Here is a 20,149-nt window from a genome sequence, read left to right as displayed (position 1 = left end):
TCTGCCCTCTTCCCCATAACCTTTGTCACCCTTACTAATCAAGAACCTATCAACTTCTGCTTTAAATATACTCAATGACTTGATATCTGTGACAATGAATTCCACAGATTCGTTACCCTTTAGGAACAGTCTTTATATTTTAAATAGTGAGATTAATTATTAAAATATAAATATTTTCTTTTTTTTACATTTTTAAAACGATTGACCTTTTGACACTAAACCAAACCTTTAGATATCAACATCCAACCCTCACCAAGAGTACTTATCCAAAACAATGAGAATTGCGCCAAGGTGCCTGTTTAGGCCTTGTTGAGGATGCAGGAGATACCAGGTCACCAGGCCTTGTTGAGGATGCACAGGAGATACCAGGTCACCAGGGTTACTTGCTTCGCAGCAGAGAAAGGAAATTATTCACGATTTATTGTTTTATTTTATATAGAGATACAGCACGGTAACAGACCCTTCATGGCCAATGAGTCCACACTGCCAATTATACCCATGTGACCAATTAACCTCCAACTTGTACACCTTTGGAATGTGAGAGGAAACCCATGCAGTCACAGGGAGACCGCACAACACCTTACAGACAGCAGCAGAACTGAACCCGGTCGCTGGTGTAATTGCGTTACTTAACTGTTACACTACTATGCTGCCCCTTGTATACAATAAAGGAAAGGATGTTATAAATCGCAGGTAGTTTTGATAAGACTCAATAAGGCAGGAGTTTTGTAACTGGAGATTGAAGATAATTGACAAAGGGGAGCTGAGGAGAGACTACAATTGTTATCAGTTAAAGTGCAGTGCTTTAAATAGTGGAAGCAGATTCAATAGTAACTTTCAAAAAGGAATTGGACATGTACGAAAGGAAAACAAAAATGGAACAGAAGACTGAATTCTACTCGACTGCCCTCTCCACAAAAAGTTGGAGACACAAGACACGCTGTAATCTGGGACAGGGGCTTGACCTAGAACGTCTACTATCTCTCTGCCTTCACAGATGCTGCCTGATGCTTTGAGATCTTCCAGAATTTTGTTTCAAGTCAAATCAAGATGAGTTTATTGTCACGTGCACAAATATAGTGGGGTACAGATACGGAAACAGATTGTTTGCAGCAGCGTTACAGGAACATAGGTACAGACAACACACACCATCAATCATACATAAATTATCAGAGTGAAGAAAGAAAAGACAGTGCAAAACAAAACCTTAGTTCAAATTAACTGCACTCAGAGACTAGACCATTAATGAAGAAGGTGGTCCGCAGTGAGGCAGGGTTAATGTTAAGCAGGTCAGTTCAAGAACCTGATGGTTATAGGAAAATAGCTGTTCCCGAGCCTGGTGGTGTGGGATTTCAGGCTTCTGTACCTCCTGCTTCATAGTGGCAGAGAGAAGAGGGCAGGGCCTTAATGGTGGGCATCCTTGATGACAGCTGCCACCTTCTTGGGGCCATGTCTTCTTAAGATGCTGGTAATGGTAAGATTTTTTGCCCTGTGCAATGAATCTGGCATAGCTACAACTTTCTTTATGTTACCTTTGGATTTTCAAACGTGAAATATGGGCTCAAAACCTGTCAGTATGATGCATATCCTGGCTACTTGTCTGCAGTTCTAAGAAACCGAAGTTCCTACATTCTCCAATCCATACTGAGCCAGGACGACGCAGGACTGCATGGTTGTCATCTCAGGCCACACTGCCACCCAGTGAGCCCTAAAGGAAGTACATGCATAGAGTTGAAGTGAGGACAGCTGTCACATTTTCCTCCTTGGTTGAATATATTGTGGTGGCAGAGAGATTGGGGAGGTGAAGAGAGCACACAGGATGAGGAGAACAGAGGAGAACAGAGCATGGGCGGGAGTTAGGAGTGCGGAGCAGAATGGGGATAGCAATTGGAGTAACAGTATTACAGCGCCAGTGACTCCAATTCAATTCCGGCGCTGTCTGCAAGGAGTCTGTATGTTCCTCCTGTGACCGCATGGGCTTCCCCGAGGTGCTCCGGTTTCCTCCCACTGTCCAAAGACGAATCAGTTAGTAAGCTAATTGGTTTCATGAGTGTAATTGGGCTGCACAGGCTCATTGGGCCAGAAGGACCTTTTACTGTATTTCTAAATAAAAATAAAAATATGAAAATATAAAATAAAAAAGAGAGTAAAGGAGTTTGCAGAGACTGGAAGGGAGCAAAGATCCATGGTAGAGAGGACAATGGAGAGGATGTGCAGTGGACGGGAGACCGGAGATGATGGGAGAGCAGAGATTAGAGAAGTAAGGAGAAAAGGATGTGAGAGAAAAGAAGAGGGACGAGAGTAGAGAGAATAGAAAACAGAGAGTATGGCAGATAGATGGATAGTAGAGAAAACGTAAAGAGGATGGGAGGAAGAACAGAAAGAATAAGATGGGAAGAAAGACAACGGTGGAGGGTTTGGGAATGAAGGACAATGGACAAGAATGGAGAAGGGGGTGAGCAGAGAGGGGAGGGGAGGACTGATGAGGAGCGGGAGGAAAGCCAGAGAGGCATGAGGCAAGATTGGAGAGGAGGAAAGGGGATCAGTGAAGAAAGGGAAGAGAAAGAAGAACAGGGGAAGTAGGGCAGAATGGAGAATATGGGAAATTGACTGTAAAAAAAAGGAACAGTGAACAGCAGATTGGTGAGGAGACAGGAAAGAATTGGGAGCATGTATAGAGCAGAGAATGGAGAGGAAGGGAAACTTGGGGCAAGAAAATGATGGGAGAGAGGGGGAAGAAATAGAAGATAGAACATTATATCCAAATCTTAATTATTTTGTTTATATTTTCTAAAATCCAATGCCATCAGTGTACCAGCTCATGTCTATCAGATGCGTCTAAAATAATTTACCTTCCTCATGCAGGACAGAAGGCCATCGATGTATGTTGATTTAATCTTATGAATCTGAAAAACAAATTAAATCTGTGCAGGTTACAAGGTGCATGACGGAATGGGCTACTTTTATTCTTCACACTGATTGAAGAATGCTGGGTAAGTCCCTCATCTGGCATTCCTCACTCAATAGATTGTCCAACCCTCCAGTATTATTATGGAGTAAAGATCATTCTCCCAGACACCACAAGAACTAAATCCCAGAGGATCTTGTAAAGTCAATACAGCCAAATTTTGGACACATGGTCTTTATTATATTTGCATGGTGAATTTCTATCCCAGTCCTTATTCAACAGGTCCTATACCACATGGAGAAGCACCAAAGGACCCATTTTGATGCTGAGAATCCAGGGGTTCCTGGTGAAATAATACGAGTGTAAATCAGTCAGAATGGAAATCTAACAAGTCCCGGAATGGACAAAACCTTCAACAGCAATCATAACATGTGGAGAACATACATGCCAGTGATCAGTGACCCGGATTCAATTCCTGCCGCTCTGTGTATGGAGTTTGTACGTTGAACCCATGATCTGGTTTTCATCTGGGTGCTTTGATTTCTTCCCACATTTCGAGCTGTACGGGTTAAGGTTGGTAGATTATGGGCATGCTTTGTTGGCGCCGGAAGCATGCAACTCCTCTGGACTGCCCCCAGCACATCCTCAGACTGTGTTGGTGATTGACACAGATTTCACTGTTTGTTTTGATGTTTCAATGTGTGATCTTTCTTTATAATCGGAGCAGACCTCTGTCATATAGGCACCAACGTGGCAGAGAGATCAATGAACATTTGGATTGCAGCAAGAAGGCTGTTGCAGGACAGCACTGAGCAAATAACTCCAGTTAGGTAGGTCTACACCCCCAACCCTCTAAAGGTTATCTTTTTAGTCACATGCACATCCAAACAAGTGAAAAGCATCATTTGCATCAAATCAAATCAAATCGATGAGGTTGTGCTGGGCATCCTGCAAGTGTCTCCATGCTTCTGGCACCAACATAGCATGCTCACAATCTACTAATCTTAACCGTATGTTTTTGGATTGTTGGATGAAACCAGAACACCTGGAGGAAACCCATGCAGTCATGAGAGAATGTACAAACCCCTCACAGACAGTGGCAGGAATCTTGGCCCAAAACTGTTTATTCCCCTCCATAGATGCTACCTGACCTACTGAGTTTGTTGATCATTTTGTGGGTTCCAGATAACCTTGTTCATGGCTTTTTCCCATGGTCACCCTGATCTTGTCTTATTGTAGATTGTACCTTAGAACTTGGGACAGTACATTGCAGGAACAGGATCCTCGAGCACACAATATCTTCGCATGGCTGAATTGCAAGGTCAGCTGAGGAACACTAGGGTGGCAGAATAAAGTCCCACTGTCAACACTACCTGGAGGGACAGATACTGATGAGGAAGCAGGGAGTCTGCAGAGGGACTTAAACAGATTGGGAGAACGAGCGAAGAAGTGGCAGATGGAATAGTGCAGAAAAGTGTATGGTCATGAACGTCGGTGGAAGGAATAAAGGCATAGAATATTTTCTGAATGGTGAGATAATTCAAAAATCAGAGGTGCAAAGGGACTTGGGGGTCAGGACTCCTTAAAGGTTAACTTGCAAGTTGAGAAGAAGGCAAGTGCAACGTTAGCATCATTTCAAGAGGATTAGAATATGAGAACAAGGATGTAATGCTGAGGTTTTATAAGGAATTGGTCAGGCTGCCCTTGGAGTATTGTGGGCAGTTTTGGGCCTCTTATCTAAGAGAAGATGTACTGGTATTGAAGAGGGCCCAGAAGAGGTTCACGAGAATGATCCTGGGAACGAAAGGGTTAACATATGAGGAGCATATTACTCTGAGCCTGTACTCGCTGGAGTTTAAAAGAATGAGGGTGGATCCCATTTAAACCTATCAAATATTGAAAGGCCTAGATAAACATAGAAATATAGAAACATAGAAAATAGGTGCAGGAGTAGGCCATTCAGCCCTTCAAGCCTGCACCGCCATTCAGTATGATCATGACTGATCATCCAACTCAGAACCCTGTACCAGCCTTCTCTCCATACCCCCTGATCCCTTTAGCCACAAGGGCCATATCTAACTCCCTCTTAAATATAGCCAATGAACTGGCCTCAACTGTTTCCTGTGGCAGAGAATTCCACAGATATAAAGTGGATATAGAGAGCATGTTTCTTATAGTGAGGAGTCTTGGACCAGAGGGTACAGCCTCAGAACTGAGGGATGTCATATAAGTAGAGATGAAGAGGAATTTCTTTAGCCAGAGGATAGTGAATCTGTGGAATTCATTGTCACAGACAGCTGTGGAGGCCAAGTCATTGGGTATACTTAAAGCGGAGGTTGATAGGTTCTTGATTTATTAGGTCAGGGTGTCAAAGGTTACGGGGAGTAAGCAGGAGAATAGGGTTGAAAGGGATAATAAATCAGCCATGATGGAATGGTGGAGCAGACTTGATGGGTGAAGTGGCCTAATTCTGCTCTTATGTCTTATGATCTTATGGTCATTGCATCTTGGCTGGGAATCTTTAGCCTTTCCGAATGGATTGACTCACCTGTCTGTATTCCAGGATTATTTTAGGCAGTGGATGAAGTTCCTGCAGCTGCAGCAGCTGGTAAATAAAACCACACAACAGGACCATCTTAATATTTAAACATTCCAGAACCCCAACTCTGCTAAATTAAGCTCTCTTGTCATCAACTCACAGATAGCTTTCATGTCAAGCAGCTAATCTCGGGAAATACAGTTGATATTTTTATTGGCGAGTACATTCTGAGCATGAATTTTTTATAAGGCAACCAATCACTTAAACAACCCTTTTAAAACCCCATAATTTATGGCAACAAAATATAAAAGTATTCCTTTTCTGAATAAATCTCACTTAGCCGCATGACGTTTGTACAGAGTAACAGCAAGTATAAAATAGAACCAGATCGGGTTACACGCTAAGCAGGAATATAACATGTTTCAATTAGAGAAATACTATTCTTCCTGCTTGCCCCAGGGCTTGGAACTTGTAATTCTCTGCTCATGCAAATCACAGATTCATACCATGCAAGAGGTGGTTCAGCCCATCGTGAAAGTTCTATCCAATTGGACCCACTATAAGCAGACCCCAGGTTATGAAAGGGTCCTGTTCCTGAACCCCAACTGTTTGTAACACAAACTGTTGGTAAGTCAGGACAATAAAGAACAATAAAGTCGTGTGGGAGAGGACCACGGCAAGTCAGGATCTCAGCTTCTTACACGCCAGAGAAAAAAATCCCAGATTACCCAGTCTCTCCTCATAATTTGAGCCCTCTAGTCCTAGTAACATTTTTGTGAATCTTTTCTGCACCCTCTCTAGCTTAAAAACATAGAAACATAGAAAATAGGTGCAGGAGTAGGCCATTCGGTATGATCATGGCTGATCGTCCAACTCAGAACCCTGTACCAGCCTTCCCTCTGTCCCCGCTGATCCCTTTAGTCACAAGGGCCATATGTAACTCCCTCTTAAATATAGCCAATGAACTGGCCTCAACTGTTTCCTGTGGCAGAGAATTCCACAGATTCACCACTCTCTGTGTGAAGAAGTTTTTCCGCATCTCGGTCCTAAAAGGCTTCCCCTTTATCCTCAAACTGTGACCCCTCGTTCTGGACTTCCCCAACATCGGGAACAATCTTCCTGCATCTAGCCTGTCCAATCCTTTTAGGATTTTATATGTTTCAATAAGATCCCCCCTCAATCTTCTAAATTCCAACGAGTATAAGCCTAGTTGATCCAGTCTTTTATCATATGAAAGTCCTGCCATCCCAGGAATCAATCTGGTGAACCTTCTTTGTACTCTCTATATGGCAAGAATGTCTTTCCTCAGATTAGGGGACCAAAACTGCACACAATACTCCAGGTGTGGTCTCACCAAGGCCTTGTACAACTTCAGTAGTACCTCCCTGCTCCTGTACTTGAATCCTCTTGCTATAAACGCCGGCATACCATTCGTCTTTTTCACCGCCTGCTGTACCTGCATGCCCACTTTCAATGACTGGTGTATAATGACACCCAGGTCTCGTTGCACCTCCCCTTTTCCTAATCGACCACCATTCAGATAATAATCTGTTTTCCTGTTTTTGCCACCAAAGTGGATAACCTCACATTTATCCACATTAAATTGCATCTGTCATGTATTTGCCCACTCACCTAACCTATCCAAGTCACCCTGCATCCTCTTAGCATCCTCCTTACAGCTAACACTGTCGCCCAGCTTCGTGTTATCCGCAAACTTGGAGATGCTGCATTTAATTCCCTCATCCAAGTCATTAATATATATTGTAAACCACTGGGGTCCCAGCACTGAGTCTTGCGGTACCCCACTAGTCACTGCCTGCCATTCTGAAAATTAATGACAAACATAAGAACAATAAAAAACATAGAACACTACAGTCCAGTACAGGCCCTTCAGCCTCTGATATTGTGCTGACATCTTAATCTACTCTAAAATCAATCTAACCCTTCCCTCTCACAAAGCCTTGTATTTTTCTATCATCCACATGCCTATCTAAGAGTTTCTTAAATGTTCCAAATGTATCTGCCTCTACAACCATCCCTGGAAGCGTTTTCCATGAACCCACATCCTTCCTGCAGCTGGCGACCAGAACTGCACATAATACTCCAAGTGCAACCTCACCAACATCTCGTACAACATCCCAACTCAGCACCCTGCTTGATCAAGGCAAGTATGCCAAACACCTCCTTCATCACCCAGTCTAGCTGAAAAAGACCATAACACTATAAGACATAGGAGCAGAATTAAGCCATTCCATCCATCAAGTCTGCCCTGCCATTCCATTATGGCTGATTTATTATCCCTTTCAACCCTATTCTCCTGCTTACTCCCCGTAACCTCTGACACCCAGACCTAACAAATCACGAACCTATCAACCTCAGCTTTAAATATACCCAATGACTTAGCCTCCACAGCTGTCTGTGGCAATGAATTCTACTGATTCATTACCCTCTAGCTGAAGAAATTCCTCCTCTTTCCTGTTCTAACTGGACGTCCCTCTGTTCTGAGGCTGTACCCTCTGGTTCTAGACTCCCCACTATAGGAAACATCCTCTCCATATCCACTCTATCTAGGCCTTTCAATGTTTGATAGGTTTCAATGAGACACCCCCCCCCCATTCTTTTATCATGACATCTAAAACTTTGACAAACTTCTATAGATGTGTGGTGTGAGTACATTGACTGATGTATATGGAAGCACCAATGCCCGTGAATGGAAAATCCTACAAAAAGAGGCGGATAAGACCGAGTCTATCAGAGGTGAAGCTCTCCCCACCATTGAACGCACCTACATGGAGGACTGTCACAGGGAAGCGTCATCAAGGATTTACACCATCCAGGCCATGCTCTCTTCTCACTGCTGCCACCAGGAAGAAGGTACAGAAGCCTTAGGATTCACCCCACCAGGTTCAGGAATAGTTATTACCCCTCAGCAATCAGGCTCTTGAACCAGAGGGGACAACCTCACTCTCCCTGTCATTGAACTGTTCCCACAACCTATGGATTCACTTTCAAGGACTCTTCATCTCATGTTCCCAATATTTATTGTTTATTTATTTATTTATTGTTATTGTTATTCCTCCTTTTTTTCTTTTGTATTTGCACAGCTTGTTGTCTTCAGCACATTGGTTGTTTATCCGTCCTATTGGTCCAGTGTTTCATTGATTGTATTGTAGCTTGTAGATTTACTGTGTATGCCCACAGGAAAACAAATCTCAGGGTTGTATATAATGACGTATATGTACTTTGAAAATAAATATACTTTGAACTTTAAACTCCTGTGAGTAGAGGCCCAGACCCATCAAATGCTCTTCATACGTAAAGCCTTTCATTCCCAGAATCACTCTCGTGAACCCTCTCTGAACTCTTTCTATTGGCAGGACATCCTTTCTTATATACAGGGCCCAAATCTGCTCATAGTACTCCTTGTGTGGTTTGACCAATGCCTCATAAAGCTTCAGTATATGGTGGCATATGTTTGACTTTGTTGAATATTTCTAGAGTTTTCTGTTTTTTACTTTAAATCTCCTCAAAAAAAATCTCCAAGACATTCTTAGTGAATTTAGTTATATCTGTGGTAACTGCAATTGAGACTGACAGATTGATCAATTGATCACGAATGTGAATTTCTACTTGGAATGTTTATGTTGGTGCAATAATTAAAACTCAGATTCATTCATTTTAGAAGTCAGATACGTGCTCTATGAATGTTATTTCCAAAGTTCAAAGTAAATTTATTATCAAGGTACATATATGTCACCATATACAACCCTGTAATTCATTTTCTTGTAAGCATACTCAGCAAAGCTTTAGAATAGTAACTATAACAGGATCAGTGAAAGATCAACCAGAATGCAGAGACAACAAACTGCAAATTCAAATATAAATAAATAGCAACAAATAACGAGAACATGAGATAACAAGATAAAGAGTCCTTAAAGTCAGATCATTGGTTGTGGGAACATTTCAATGATGGAGCAAGTGAGTGTAGTTATCCCCTTTTATTCAAGAGCTTGATGGTTGAGGGGTAGTAACTGTTCTTGAACCTGGTGATGCAAGTCCTGAGGCTCTTGCACCTTCTACCCTGATGGTAGCAGCAAGAAGAGAGCATGGTCTGGGAGGTGGAAATCTCAGATGATGGATGCTGCTTTCCAATGACAGCGATTCAATGTAGATGTGCTCAATGGTTGAGAGGGCTTTACCTGTGATGTACTGGGCCGAATCCACTACTTTATAAGATTTTCCATTCAAAGGTATTGGTGTTTCCATACCAGACCATGATACAGTCAGTCATTATATTCTCCTCTACACACCTATTGGAGTTTGTCAAAGTTTTAGTTGTCTTGTCAAATCTCCGCAGACTACTAAGGAAATAGAGGCACTATCGTGCTTTCTTCACAATTGCACCTACGTGCTGGGTCCAGGACTGGTCCTTGGAAATAATAACACCCAGAAATTTAAAGTTTCTAACCCTCTCCACCTCTGACCCTCCGATAAGGACTGGCTCATGGTCCTCTAGTTTCCTCCTCCTCCAGTCTATAATCAGTTCCTTAGTCTTGCTGGCATTGAATGAGAAGTTGTTGCTACGACACCACTCAGCCTAATTATCAATCCATCACAACCTTTGATACAGCCCACAACAGTGGTGTCATCAGCAAACTGAAACCTAATCTCTCTGAAAAAACATTAACTGGGAAAGGATATGAAATGGGTACGAAACTCTCACCTGATCCAATCTCACTCTGGCCTGTGGAATAGATTAACATTACCCATACTGGTGTCAGAAGTAGGGTGCATGGAACGCACTGCAAGGGTGGTGGTAGAGACAGAAACATTAGGGGCATTTAAGAGACTCTTAGATGGGCACATGGATGATGGAAAAATGGAGGGTTATGTGGAAAGGAAGGGTTATGTTGATCTTAGAGTCAGTTAAAAGGTTGGCACAACATTATGTGCCAAAGGGCCTATACTGTGCTGTATTCTTCTATGTTCAATATTTCATGTTCCTTAGAAAACCTTTTATGTGGTTGGCTGTTAATTTGCTTTTGGAGGTGTATCTATGAAGTGGCTATGGAATTTTTCCCGTATTAAAGGCATATTATAGATCCATAACCAGGAAGCTGCTTGTATTGGAGAGCATGTCTAATGAGGAAACATTGCAAGAGCTCGGGTTTTTTGTTTCGGAACAAAAGGAGGATGAGATGTGACTTGACAGAGGTGGATAAGATGATAAGAGACTTTGCTAGAGTGGACAGGCAAGAGAAAATGGCTAATGACATACAAGAAGGCATAATTTTATGGTGATTAGAGGAAAGCATAAGGGAAGTCAGGGGTAGATTTTTCACACAGAGAGTGGTGGGTGCATGGTACTGCCAAGGTGGTAGTGGAGGAAGATACGTTAGGGTGACTTGAGAGACTCTTAGGAACATTTAAGAGAGTTTTAGATAGAGGGCTATAAGACCATAAGATATAGAAGTAGAATTAGGCCATTCTACCCATCAATTTTGCTCCAGCATCCCATCATATTGTGGGGTGGCACAGTGGCATAGTGATTAGCACAACACTTTATGGTACCGGTGACCCGGATTCAGTTCCTGCCACTGCCTGTAAGGAGTTTGTACGTTCTCCCTGTGACCGTGTGGGGTTTCTCCGGGTGCTCTGGTTTCCTCCCACAGTCCAAAGAGGTATGGGTTAGTAGGGTAATTCGTCATTGTAAATTGTCCCATGATTACGCTAGGGTTAAACTGGGGGTTTCTGGGCAGCACCACTCAAAGGGCCATGAGGTCCTGGTCCGCACTGTATCTTAATAAATAAACCATGGCTAGTGGGAGGGAAGGGTTAGATTGATCTTGGAGCAGGTTAAAAGGTCAGAACAACCCAGTGGGCCAAAGGGCTTGTTTTGTGCTGTAATATTGTGTGTTCTTTACGTTCTATGTTCACCGCCAAGTAAGCTGGTGAAAGGTGAGCATTTTGAGACATCACTGTAGATGGTTGCTGTTGTGAGACTCTTTCCAAGATCAGTTAGATCCACAAGAGGTATAGATGGAGAATCCTCTGCACTGTATCATTGCGACCTGGAAAGCACTGTCTTAAACCGATACAATAGCAGGTTTCAAAAGAGGATTTTGAGAAGGCGACATCCATCATTAAGGACTCTCACCATGCAGGACTTGCCCTCTTTTCATCAGGGAGGAGGGACAGGAGCCAGAGGACACACAGTCAACGTCTTAGGAACAGCTTCTTCCCTCCTGCGGTCAGATTTCTGAACGGACCACACACACCAACTCAGCATTTTGCTCTCTTCTTGTTCTACTTATTTATTCTTTTATATTCTGTATTGAAACTTATAGAAATAATTATATGTATCGCACTGTACTGCAGCCACAAAACAACAGATTTCACAACACATATTAGTGAAAAAAACCTGATTCTGGGAATTGGATATAATCAAAAAGTAACAATTTTTTGGATGAAGAAGGAAATAATTTTCCCTGGAACATCTTGTACCCACACTCCCCTTAGATTCTACCAATTACCTGCACACTCAGGATGACTTACTGTTTTCCACTGGTCCAGACACCTACACTGTATCTCTCCATTTAGAACTTAATCAGAGTTAAACCATATGAACGTGAGATCCTTTCGACATGTTCTATTTCCACAAGGAAGTTGGACTCACCACTGCCTCAGAGGTTGACTGCTGCTGCTTTAGGTCTGTCTTCCGAATCTTTTTTTCACAAAGGAGATGTAGGTGCAGTTTGTCGTACAGAATCTGCCTCAGGTCAGAAGATGGAAAATATTGCCGTTAACTTTCAGCCTGAAGTTGTGACTAATAGTGACCTAACCAGCTCGTTTGGAAACTGTTCGGATTTGGGGAAATTTACAAGGATCACTCTGACTGGTTATCAGAACAAAATTCATCTAGATCCTGTTGTAATCTTGGTCAAGAAGGGTTGTAAAGAGAGCTTTTAGCAGTTTGGCCTTCATAAGTCAAAGCATTGAGTACAGGAGCTGGGATGTTATACTGAAGTTGTCTCAGACATTTGTGAGACCAAATTCAGAATATTGGGTGTTTTTCTGGGCATCTGCCTGCAGGAAATAAATCAATAAGACTGAAAGTACAGGAAAAATTTACAAGGATGTTGCCAGGAGTTGAGGACCTGAGTTATAGGGAAAGGTTGAATATGTTAGGACTTTATTCACTGGAGCATAGGAGAATGAGCAGAGATCTTATAGAGGCATACAACATTGAGGGGGTATAGATAGAGTTAAAGCAAGCAGCCTTTCCCGCTAAGGTTGCGGAAGACTAGAACTGAGGTCATGGGTTAAGGGTGAATGGTGAAATATTGAAAGGGGAGCCTGAGGGGAATCACCTTCACCCAGAAGACACTGGAAGAATGGAATGAGCTTCCAACAGAAGTGGTGGATTGCAACGTTTTTGAATAATTACATGGATGGGCTACAGTCCAGGTGCATGTTGGTGAGATTGTGCAAAATAACACTTTGCCATGGACTAGATGGGCCAAAGGGCCTGTTTCGTGCTATAGTGCTCTATGTCTCTATTTAGAGTAATACCAAACTGAAAGAAAGTCATATTAATAAAAGTTCAAAATCCAACCAATCTAAGGTGTTCAAACACAAAATAAATCTGAAGGCAAGTCCATGACAACCACAATGCTAGTCCCAATTTCCAGTGTTCAGCCACTCCCTCCATGGACCTAGCCAAGCCCTTCTTAAATGAAACCATTGTACCTGCCTCACCCACCTCTTCTGCCAGCTCATTCCACATCCTCATCACCCTCTACAAGAACCATAAAGACTTATTAGAACTATACGGGCTACTGTGGCTACTATTTCTTATGTTCAAAGGGTAAGGTAGATGTAGACAAAAACAAAGTGCAACAAAATTGCCTCTGAAGAATTGGATCAGGAGCTGGATGATTATTTTGGCTGTACAAGTCCACATGTCTGTGAATCTGTGAGTCCACTGGAAGCTGGAGGCTTGGAAGTGGCCTACTCTGGGGTTGGAGAGAAGAGGCGTGTTTTCCTGTTTTTGTTGTTGTGTTAATGCTGTTGTAGCTTGTGATGTTCTGCTGAACATCTTGGGTACGTGATGTTGGCGCCGGAGTGTGTGGCGACACTCGCGGGCTGCCCCCAGTACATCCTCAGGTTGTGTTGGCTGTTAACGCAAACAATGCATTTCACTGCATGTTTTAAAGTACATGTGATCAGTAAATTAATCTGAATCTGGATCAACAGCACCACAGAATTTCTCACTATTGAACAAACACTCTGATTTCCATTTTGTTCACCATTGCAATCCACCTCTCAAGTTCTCACCCACTCTCTCAGGTTGACCTCAAACTCCTCTACATATTCCCCCGTGCACTCACAGTCCCACTCAGCCTATTATCGTCAGTGAACTGGGAACTCTGGCTGGGAACAAGAGTGACACAGTAGCTTTATGGTTAGAGTAACACTCTACAGTACCAGCAACTGGAAGATTGGAGTTCAATTCCCGCTGCTGTCTGTAAAGAGTTTGTACATTCTCCCATGACCACAAGGATTTCCTCCGGGTGCTCCGGTATCCTCCCATGTTCAAAGACAGAGCATTTGGGCTAGTGAGTTGTGGGCATGCTACGTCCGTGCCAGAAGTGTGGTGACACTAGCGGGCTGCCTCCATCACACATTTGGATTGTGTTGCTCATTGACGCAAAGCGAGACACTGAATCTGAATCAGGTATTTGCTGCCTTTGGAAAACTAAGTAGGTCGTTGGACCCACTTTACACTGCACGCTGTCGGAGCAGTGCTGCCAGGATAATCAAGGACACGACCCACCCAGCCAACACACTTTTTGTCCTTCTTCCCTCCGGGAGAAGGCTCAGGAGCTTAAAGACTCATACGGCCAGATTTAGGAACAGCTTCTTTCCAACTGTGATAAGACTGCTGAACGGATCCTAACCCAGATCTGGGCCGTACCCTCCAAATATCCGGACCTGCCTCTCATTTTTTTTGCACTACCTTACTTTCCCTTTTCTATTTTCTATTTATGATTTATAATTTAAATTTTTAATATTTACTATCGATTTGTACTCCAGGGAGCGCGAAGCGCAGAATCAAATATCGCTGTGATGATTATACGTTCTAGTATCAATTGTTTGGCGACAATAAAGTATAAAGTATAAAGTACCTGCCGAAGCTGATTGCTGCTGGTCAGAAGGAACTTCTCTCCTGCCACCAGATGTGCTTCCTGCTCCAGCTGCTTCTGCCGAACCTGCAGAAGTTCAACAACAACACCAGTCACCCTGGCACCAATCCTGACAGCAGTACTAAAGCCTGCCATTAACATCCACCTCCTCAGGCAGTGGAAGAACTCTCAATTCCTCTACTTTATCTTCTCAATTCAAAGTTTCTGTATTTGTCATTTTCAAGAAAAGAAAGATTTTAAAATTAGCTTTACTTGTCACTTATACAACAAAACCACACTTTATAATGTTTATATTGTAAATATATGCTGGCGTTTTTATATTTTTGCACATTTTATTCTATATCTGTACTTTAACCTCTAACGTTATTATAACTCATTTCATCATCGGGGCAGGGGCAGGTGTAGCACTTGTTCCACTTGCAAGGATAAGTGCCAGGAGGGAGATCAGTGGGGAGGGACGAATGGACAAGGGAGTCACGTAGAAAGCAGAAAGTGGGGGGAGGGAAAGATGTGTTTGGTGGTGGGATCCCGTTGGAGGTGGCGGAAGTTTTAGAGAATTATGTGCTGAATGCGGAGGCTGGTGGGGTGGTAGGTGAGGACAAGAGGAACCCTATGCCTGATAGGGCGGCAGGAAGATGGAGTAAGAGCAGACGTGTGTGAAATGGAAGAGATGTGGTGAGGGCAGCATTGATGGTAGAGGAAGGGAAGCCTCTTTCTTGGAAAAAAGAGGACATCTCCTTTGTTCTAGGATAAAAAGCCTCATCCTGAGGGCAGATGCGGCGGAGATGGAGGAATTGAGAGAAGGGGGTGGCGTTTTTACAGGTATTGGTGTAGGGAAGGAGGTATAGTTCAGGTAGCTGTGAGGGTCCGTTGGTTTATAATAGACATCGGCGGATAAGCTGTCTCTGGAGATAGAGACAGTGAGATCGAGAAGGGGAGGGGAGGTGTTGGAAATGGACCAGGTGAATGTGAGGATAGGGTGGAAGTTGGAGGCAAAGTGGATGAAATCGGCGAGTTGAACTTGGGCACAGGAAGCAGCACCAATGCAGTCGTCGATGTAGTGCAGGAAAAGTGTGGGACAGTCACCAGTCTAGGCTTGGAAGATAGACTGTTCCACATAGTCAACAAACAGGCAAGTATAGCTGGGACCCATGCGAGTGCCCATGGCTACCCCTTTTGTTTGAAGGAAGTGGGAGGCGCCAAAGGAGAAATTATTTAGAGTGAGGACAAATTCTGCGAGGCAGAGGAGAGTGGTAGTGCAGGAGAACTGGTTGGGTCTGGTGTCCAGTAAGAAACGGAAAGCTTTGAGGCCTTCCTGCTGGGGGACGGAGGTGTATGGGGACTGGACATCCATAGTAAAAATAAGTTGATGGGGGTCAGGGAATCTGAAATCCTTCAGCATGTGAGGAATGAAATACTGGACTGGGCGTGCAAGAACCAATTCAACTCAAACTGGTTGCTGCCTGACCCTCAGCACACTGTGCACTGTTCCCAATTCCAGTATCTTCAGTCTCTTGTGGATCCAACACAAAGCCAATTGCTTGTTCAGCCGAGGCAAACCTGACCCATACAGTCGGGGCCCCACTGGTGGCCAGGCTGTAATATCTATAAGTGTTTTAGTCATGTCCAATGTGCAACATTAAAAACAACTGCAAAAGCAGGAGAGATGGATACCCCCAGCAGCTCAGAAGTTCTCTTCAGGTCTTCTTTATTGACTTGAATTCTGTAATTTTCCATCACTGTAAACAAACAATAAATATATAAGTTTCTGGGCACGGAGGATCTATCCTTAGTTACTTACTTCCCATTACACCACTGGCATTTCAGGCAGCAATAAAGGTCCTCCATCTCTAACAGTGTTCAGAGTTTCCCTCGTCATGTCAGTAGCTTCCTCTCAGTTTTCACTACTGTCAGGCATACAAGTCCCGGGTGGAGACTCAGGAATACCACTGCACTCAGATGTGGAAAGATTCTTCATTGCTGTTTCCTTAACAATTTTGTTTTACCAGTCAGGGTTGTTAGCCCTGAGCTGAAACCCTGAACCTGGAGGACAGGACTGGTGGACCATTCTTAGTCGGTCATCTATCCTTTGACCCGTTTGGCATGGGTGACCATACCGGGACCGTCAGGCATAAAACTTGACTCCAGCCAGCATAGTTCTCCAGGTAATTAATTGCTGGTAAGATCGCTCTGTTACAGAAAGAGGAGACTGTCTTTTGATCGCTGATGAGATTGCTCTGCTACGGAGAGGGGAGACTGCCTTTTGATCCCTGGTGGGATCACTTGCTGCCGGAGAGGCAAAGGTCTGCAACTGCACCCAGAGAACGTTACCCAGGTTTTCTGCATTTTGGATATGGGCTTGCACTACAGACTTCTTTTCAGTCTTATAGATTTTATATTCTCGGATTTTTGCCTGATGTTTCTGGTTTTTTTCTGCGCAGGGATGGAGGATTTGGGGGACAATGTGCCTGTTATGCTTTTGTGCATTTTTTGTGCAGGGAGGAGAGATTTGGGAGTAGATGATCGTGCTACCGTTCTTTTCTTTCTTGGTTTCATGGCTCTCTGAGAAAAAGAATTTCAGAGTTGTACACTTTAATAATAAATGAACCTCTGAACATTTTGAACCTTTGAGGCATGCAAGCCTCCAAACCAATACAAGGCTGTGGTCCTCTTGGAGGTGAGGATCTATCCTGAGCTCAACATATTCTGCAATCATGCCAGCAACTACGGTATATTTCATTAGGAGTTTTAGATGATTTGACATGCTACAAGTCATCTACAAATGTATGATAGGCAGCATTCTGACTGGTTGCAACCTCCAATGCACAGGGTCAAAAGAGGCTGCAGAGGGTTATAAACTCAGCAAGCTCCTTCAAAGGCATAACCCTCATCGAGGCATCTTCACAACAAGAAGGTAGGCATCCATCATGAAGGACCCTCATCATCGGGCACATGCCCTCTTCTCATTACTACCATCGGGGAGGAGGTACAGGAGCCTGAAGAGGGGAACTTTTTCCCCTCCACCATCAGATTTCTGAATGGACAATGAACCAACCCATTAACACTGCCTCACTATTTGTGCTCTATTCGCACTTCTTACTTAATTTATTTTATATTAAATGTTTTCACCGTACTGCTGCCACAAAACAACAAATTTCACAATGTATATCTGTGATATTAGACCAGATTCTGATTCCATAGATTGTATTTGCTTACTCACCTGCCAGAACTGGGATCAATCGCATCTCCACCAGGCAAAACAGCTTCCAAAGGTGTTGACTCTGTGGAATTAAAAACAGTGATATTAGCTGGTGATGGTTAAGTGTCTCCAATTGCATTCCCTGGTGATTATTTCATCAGAGCTTATCATCCCTTTGTTTCCTTAAGGTTGTTATAGCTGGGGGTGGTAATGGAAAAAGCTCCCACTACCTATTAAATGCTCCCAATGGCGTGCGCCTCAAATAGCCTCTGACAACCAAGTCCAGCTCCTGGCCTTCACGTGTGGTTTAGCTATTAAGCCCAGCGGAACCATTTCTACTGACAGGAGAAGGGGCAAAGGCGGGTTACTGGTGCCTTAAAACCAGCCGTTTCGAGCAGATGGGGCTCATTAACTGTGGTTGGCAGCTCACGTAGGAGAAGGAATACTCTGATCCTAAACCTCCGCTGCCTTGTAGCTACACCCGGTCATAGAAACATAGAAAACATAGATAAAACCTACAGCACAGTACAGGCCCTTCGGCCCACAAAGCTGTGCCAAACATGTCCTTACCTGAGAAATTACCTAGGATTACCCATAGCCCTCTATTTTTCTGAGCTCCATGTACCTGTCCAGGAGTCTCTTAAAAGACCCTATCATATTCGCCTCAACCACCATCGCCGGCAGCCCATTCCACGTACTCGCCACTCTCTGTGTAAAAAACTTACCCCTGACATCTCCTTCTGTACCTACTTCCAAGCACCTTAAAACTGTGCCCTCTCGTACCAGTCATCTTAGCCCTGGGAAAAAGCCTCTGACTATCCACATGATCAATGCTTCTCATCATCTTATACACCTACTTATCCAACTTGATTCTTTCCAAAAGCTCCTGCACATCCTCTGTCTTAATATCTACATGCTCAAGCTTTTCAGTCCACTGAATGTCATCCCTACAATCGCCAAGATCCTTTTCCGTAGTGAATACTGAAGCGAAGTATTCATTAAGTACCTCTGCTATCTCCTCCGGTTCCATACACACTTTCCCACTGTCACACTTGATTGGTCCTATCCTCTCATGTCTTATCCTGCCCGCCAAGGCCTTCTCATTGCCCCCTCTGGCTCTCCTAGTTTCTTTCTTGAGCTCCTTCCTGCTAGCCTTATAATCTTCTAGATCTCTATCATTACCTAAATTTTTGAACCTTTTGTAAGCTCTTCTTCTTGACTAGATTTACAACAGCCTTTATACACCATGGTTCCTCTACCTTACCATCCTTTCCCTGTCTCATTGGAACGTACCTATGCAGAACTCCACGCAAATATCCCCTGAACATTTGCCACATTTCTTCCGTACATTTCCCTGGGAACATCTGTTTCCAATTTATGCTTCCAAGTTCCTGCCTGATAGCCTCATATTTCCCCTTACTCCAATTAAGTGCTTTCCTAACTTGTCTGTTCCTATCCCTCTCCAACGTTATGGTAAAGGAAATAGAGTTATGATCACTGTCTCCAAAATGCTCTCCCACTGAGAGATCTGACACCTTACCAGGTTCATTTCCCAATACCATATCAAGTACAGCTTCTCCTCTTGCAAGCGTATCTACATATTGTGTCAAGAAACCTTCTTGAACACACCTTACAAACTCGACCCCATCTAAACCCCTCACTCTAGGGACATGCCAATCAATATTTGGGAAATTAAAATCTCTCACCGCGACAACCCTGTTATTATTACGCCTTTCCAGAATCTGTCCCTCTATCAGCTCCTCGATGTCCTTGTTACTATTGGGTGGTCTATAAAAAACACCCAGTAGAGTTATTGACCCCTTCCTGTTCCTAACTTCCACCCATAGAGAGTCCGTAGACAATCCCTCCATGTCTTCTTCCTTTTCTACGGCTGTGACACTATCTCTGATCAAAAGTGCCATGCCCCCACCTCTTTTGCCTCCCTCTCTGTCCTTTCTGAAATATCTAAAGCCTGGCACTCGAAGTAACCATTCCTGCCCCTAAGCCAACCAAGTCTCTAAAATGGCCACAACATCATAGTTCCAATCACTGGTCCACACTCTTCCGCTTTGTTCATAATATTCCTTGCATTAAAATAGACACATCTCAAACCATCGGTCTGAGCGCGTACCTTTTCGATCACATGCCTATCCTCCCTCTCGCCCCGTCTCCAAGCTTTCTCTATTTGTGAGCCAGCTGCCTCTTCCTCTTTCTCTTCATGGGGAAAGCTTCGGGAGTAAACCTCAAGGGAGAAATCCAGAGCTGGAGTCCCTCGGCAGTCCTACTGTACATTGAGT

At 43.6% G+C, this 20,149-nt stretch overlaps 1 protein-coding gene across 1 annotated transcript in view; it reads right to left on the bottom strand.

Moving 5' to 3' along the window:
• The window catches only part of poln (polymerase (DNA directed) nu), a 265,214-nt gene that overhangs the window by 219,692 nt on the left and 25,373 nt on the right, over window positions 1-20,149 (bottom strand). Inside the window, exons 5-10 of the mRNA XM_063049749.1 lie at window positions 17,874-17,934; window positions 16,328-16,392; window positions 14,636-14,719; window positions 12,124-12,216; window positions 5,457-5,513; window positions 2,853-2,906 (exon numbers count right to left, since the gene is read on the bottom strand). Coding sequence (XP_062905819.1) covers window positions 2,853-2,906; window positions 5,457-5,513; window positions 12,124-12,216; window positions 14,636-14,719; window positions 16,328-16,392; window positions 17,874-17,934 — 414 coding nt within the window. The remainder of the gene's footprint in view (window positions 1-2,852; window positions 2,907-5,456; window positions 5,514-12,123; window positions 12,217-14,635; window positions 14,720-16,327; window positions 16,393-17,873; window positions 17,935-20,149) is intronic.

Source organism: Mobula hypostoma, chromosome 5 (genome assembly GCF_963921235.1).
Source record: "Mobula hypostoma chromosome 5, sMobHyp1.1, whole genome shotgun sequence".
Lineage (NCBI taxonomy): Eukaryota > Metazoa > Chordata > Chondrichthyes > Myliobatiformes > Myliobatidae > Mobula > Mobula hypostoma.
This window is presented reverse-complemented; position numbering and strand designations above follow the sequence as displayed.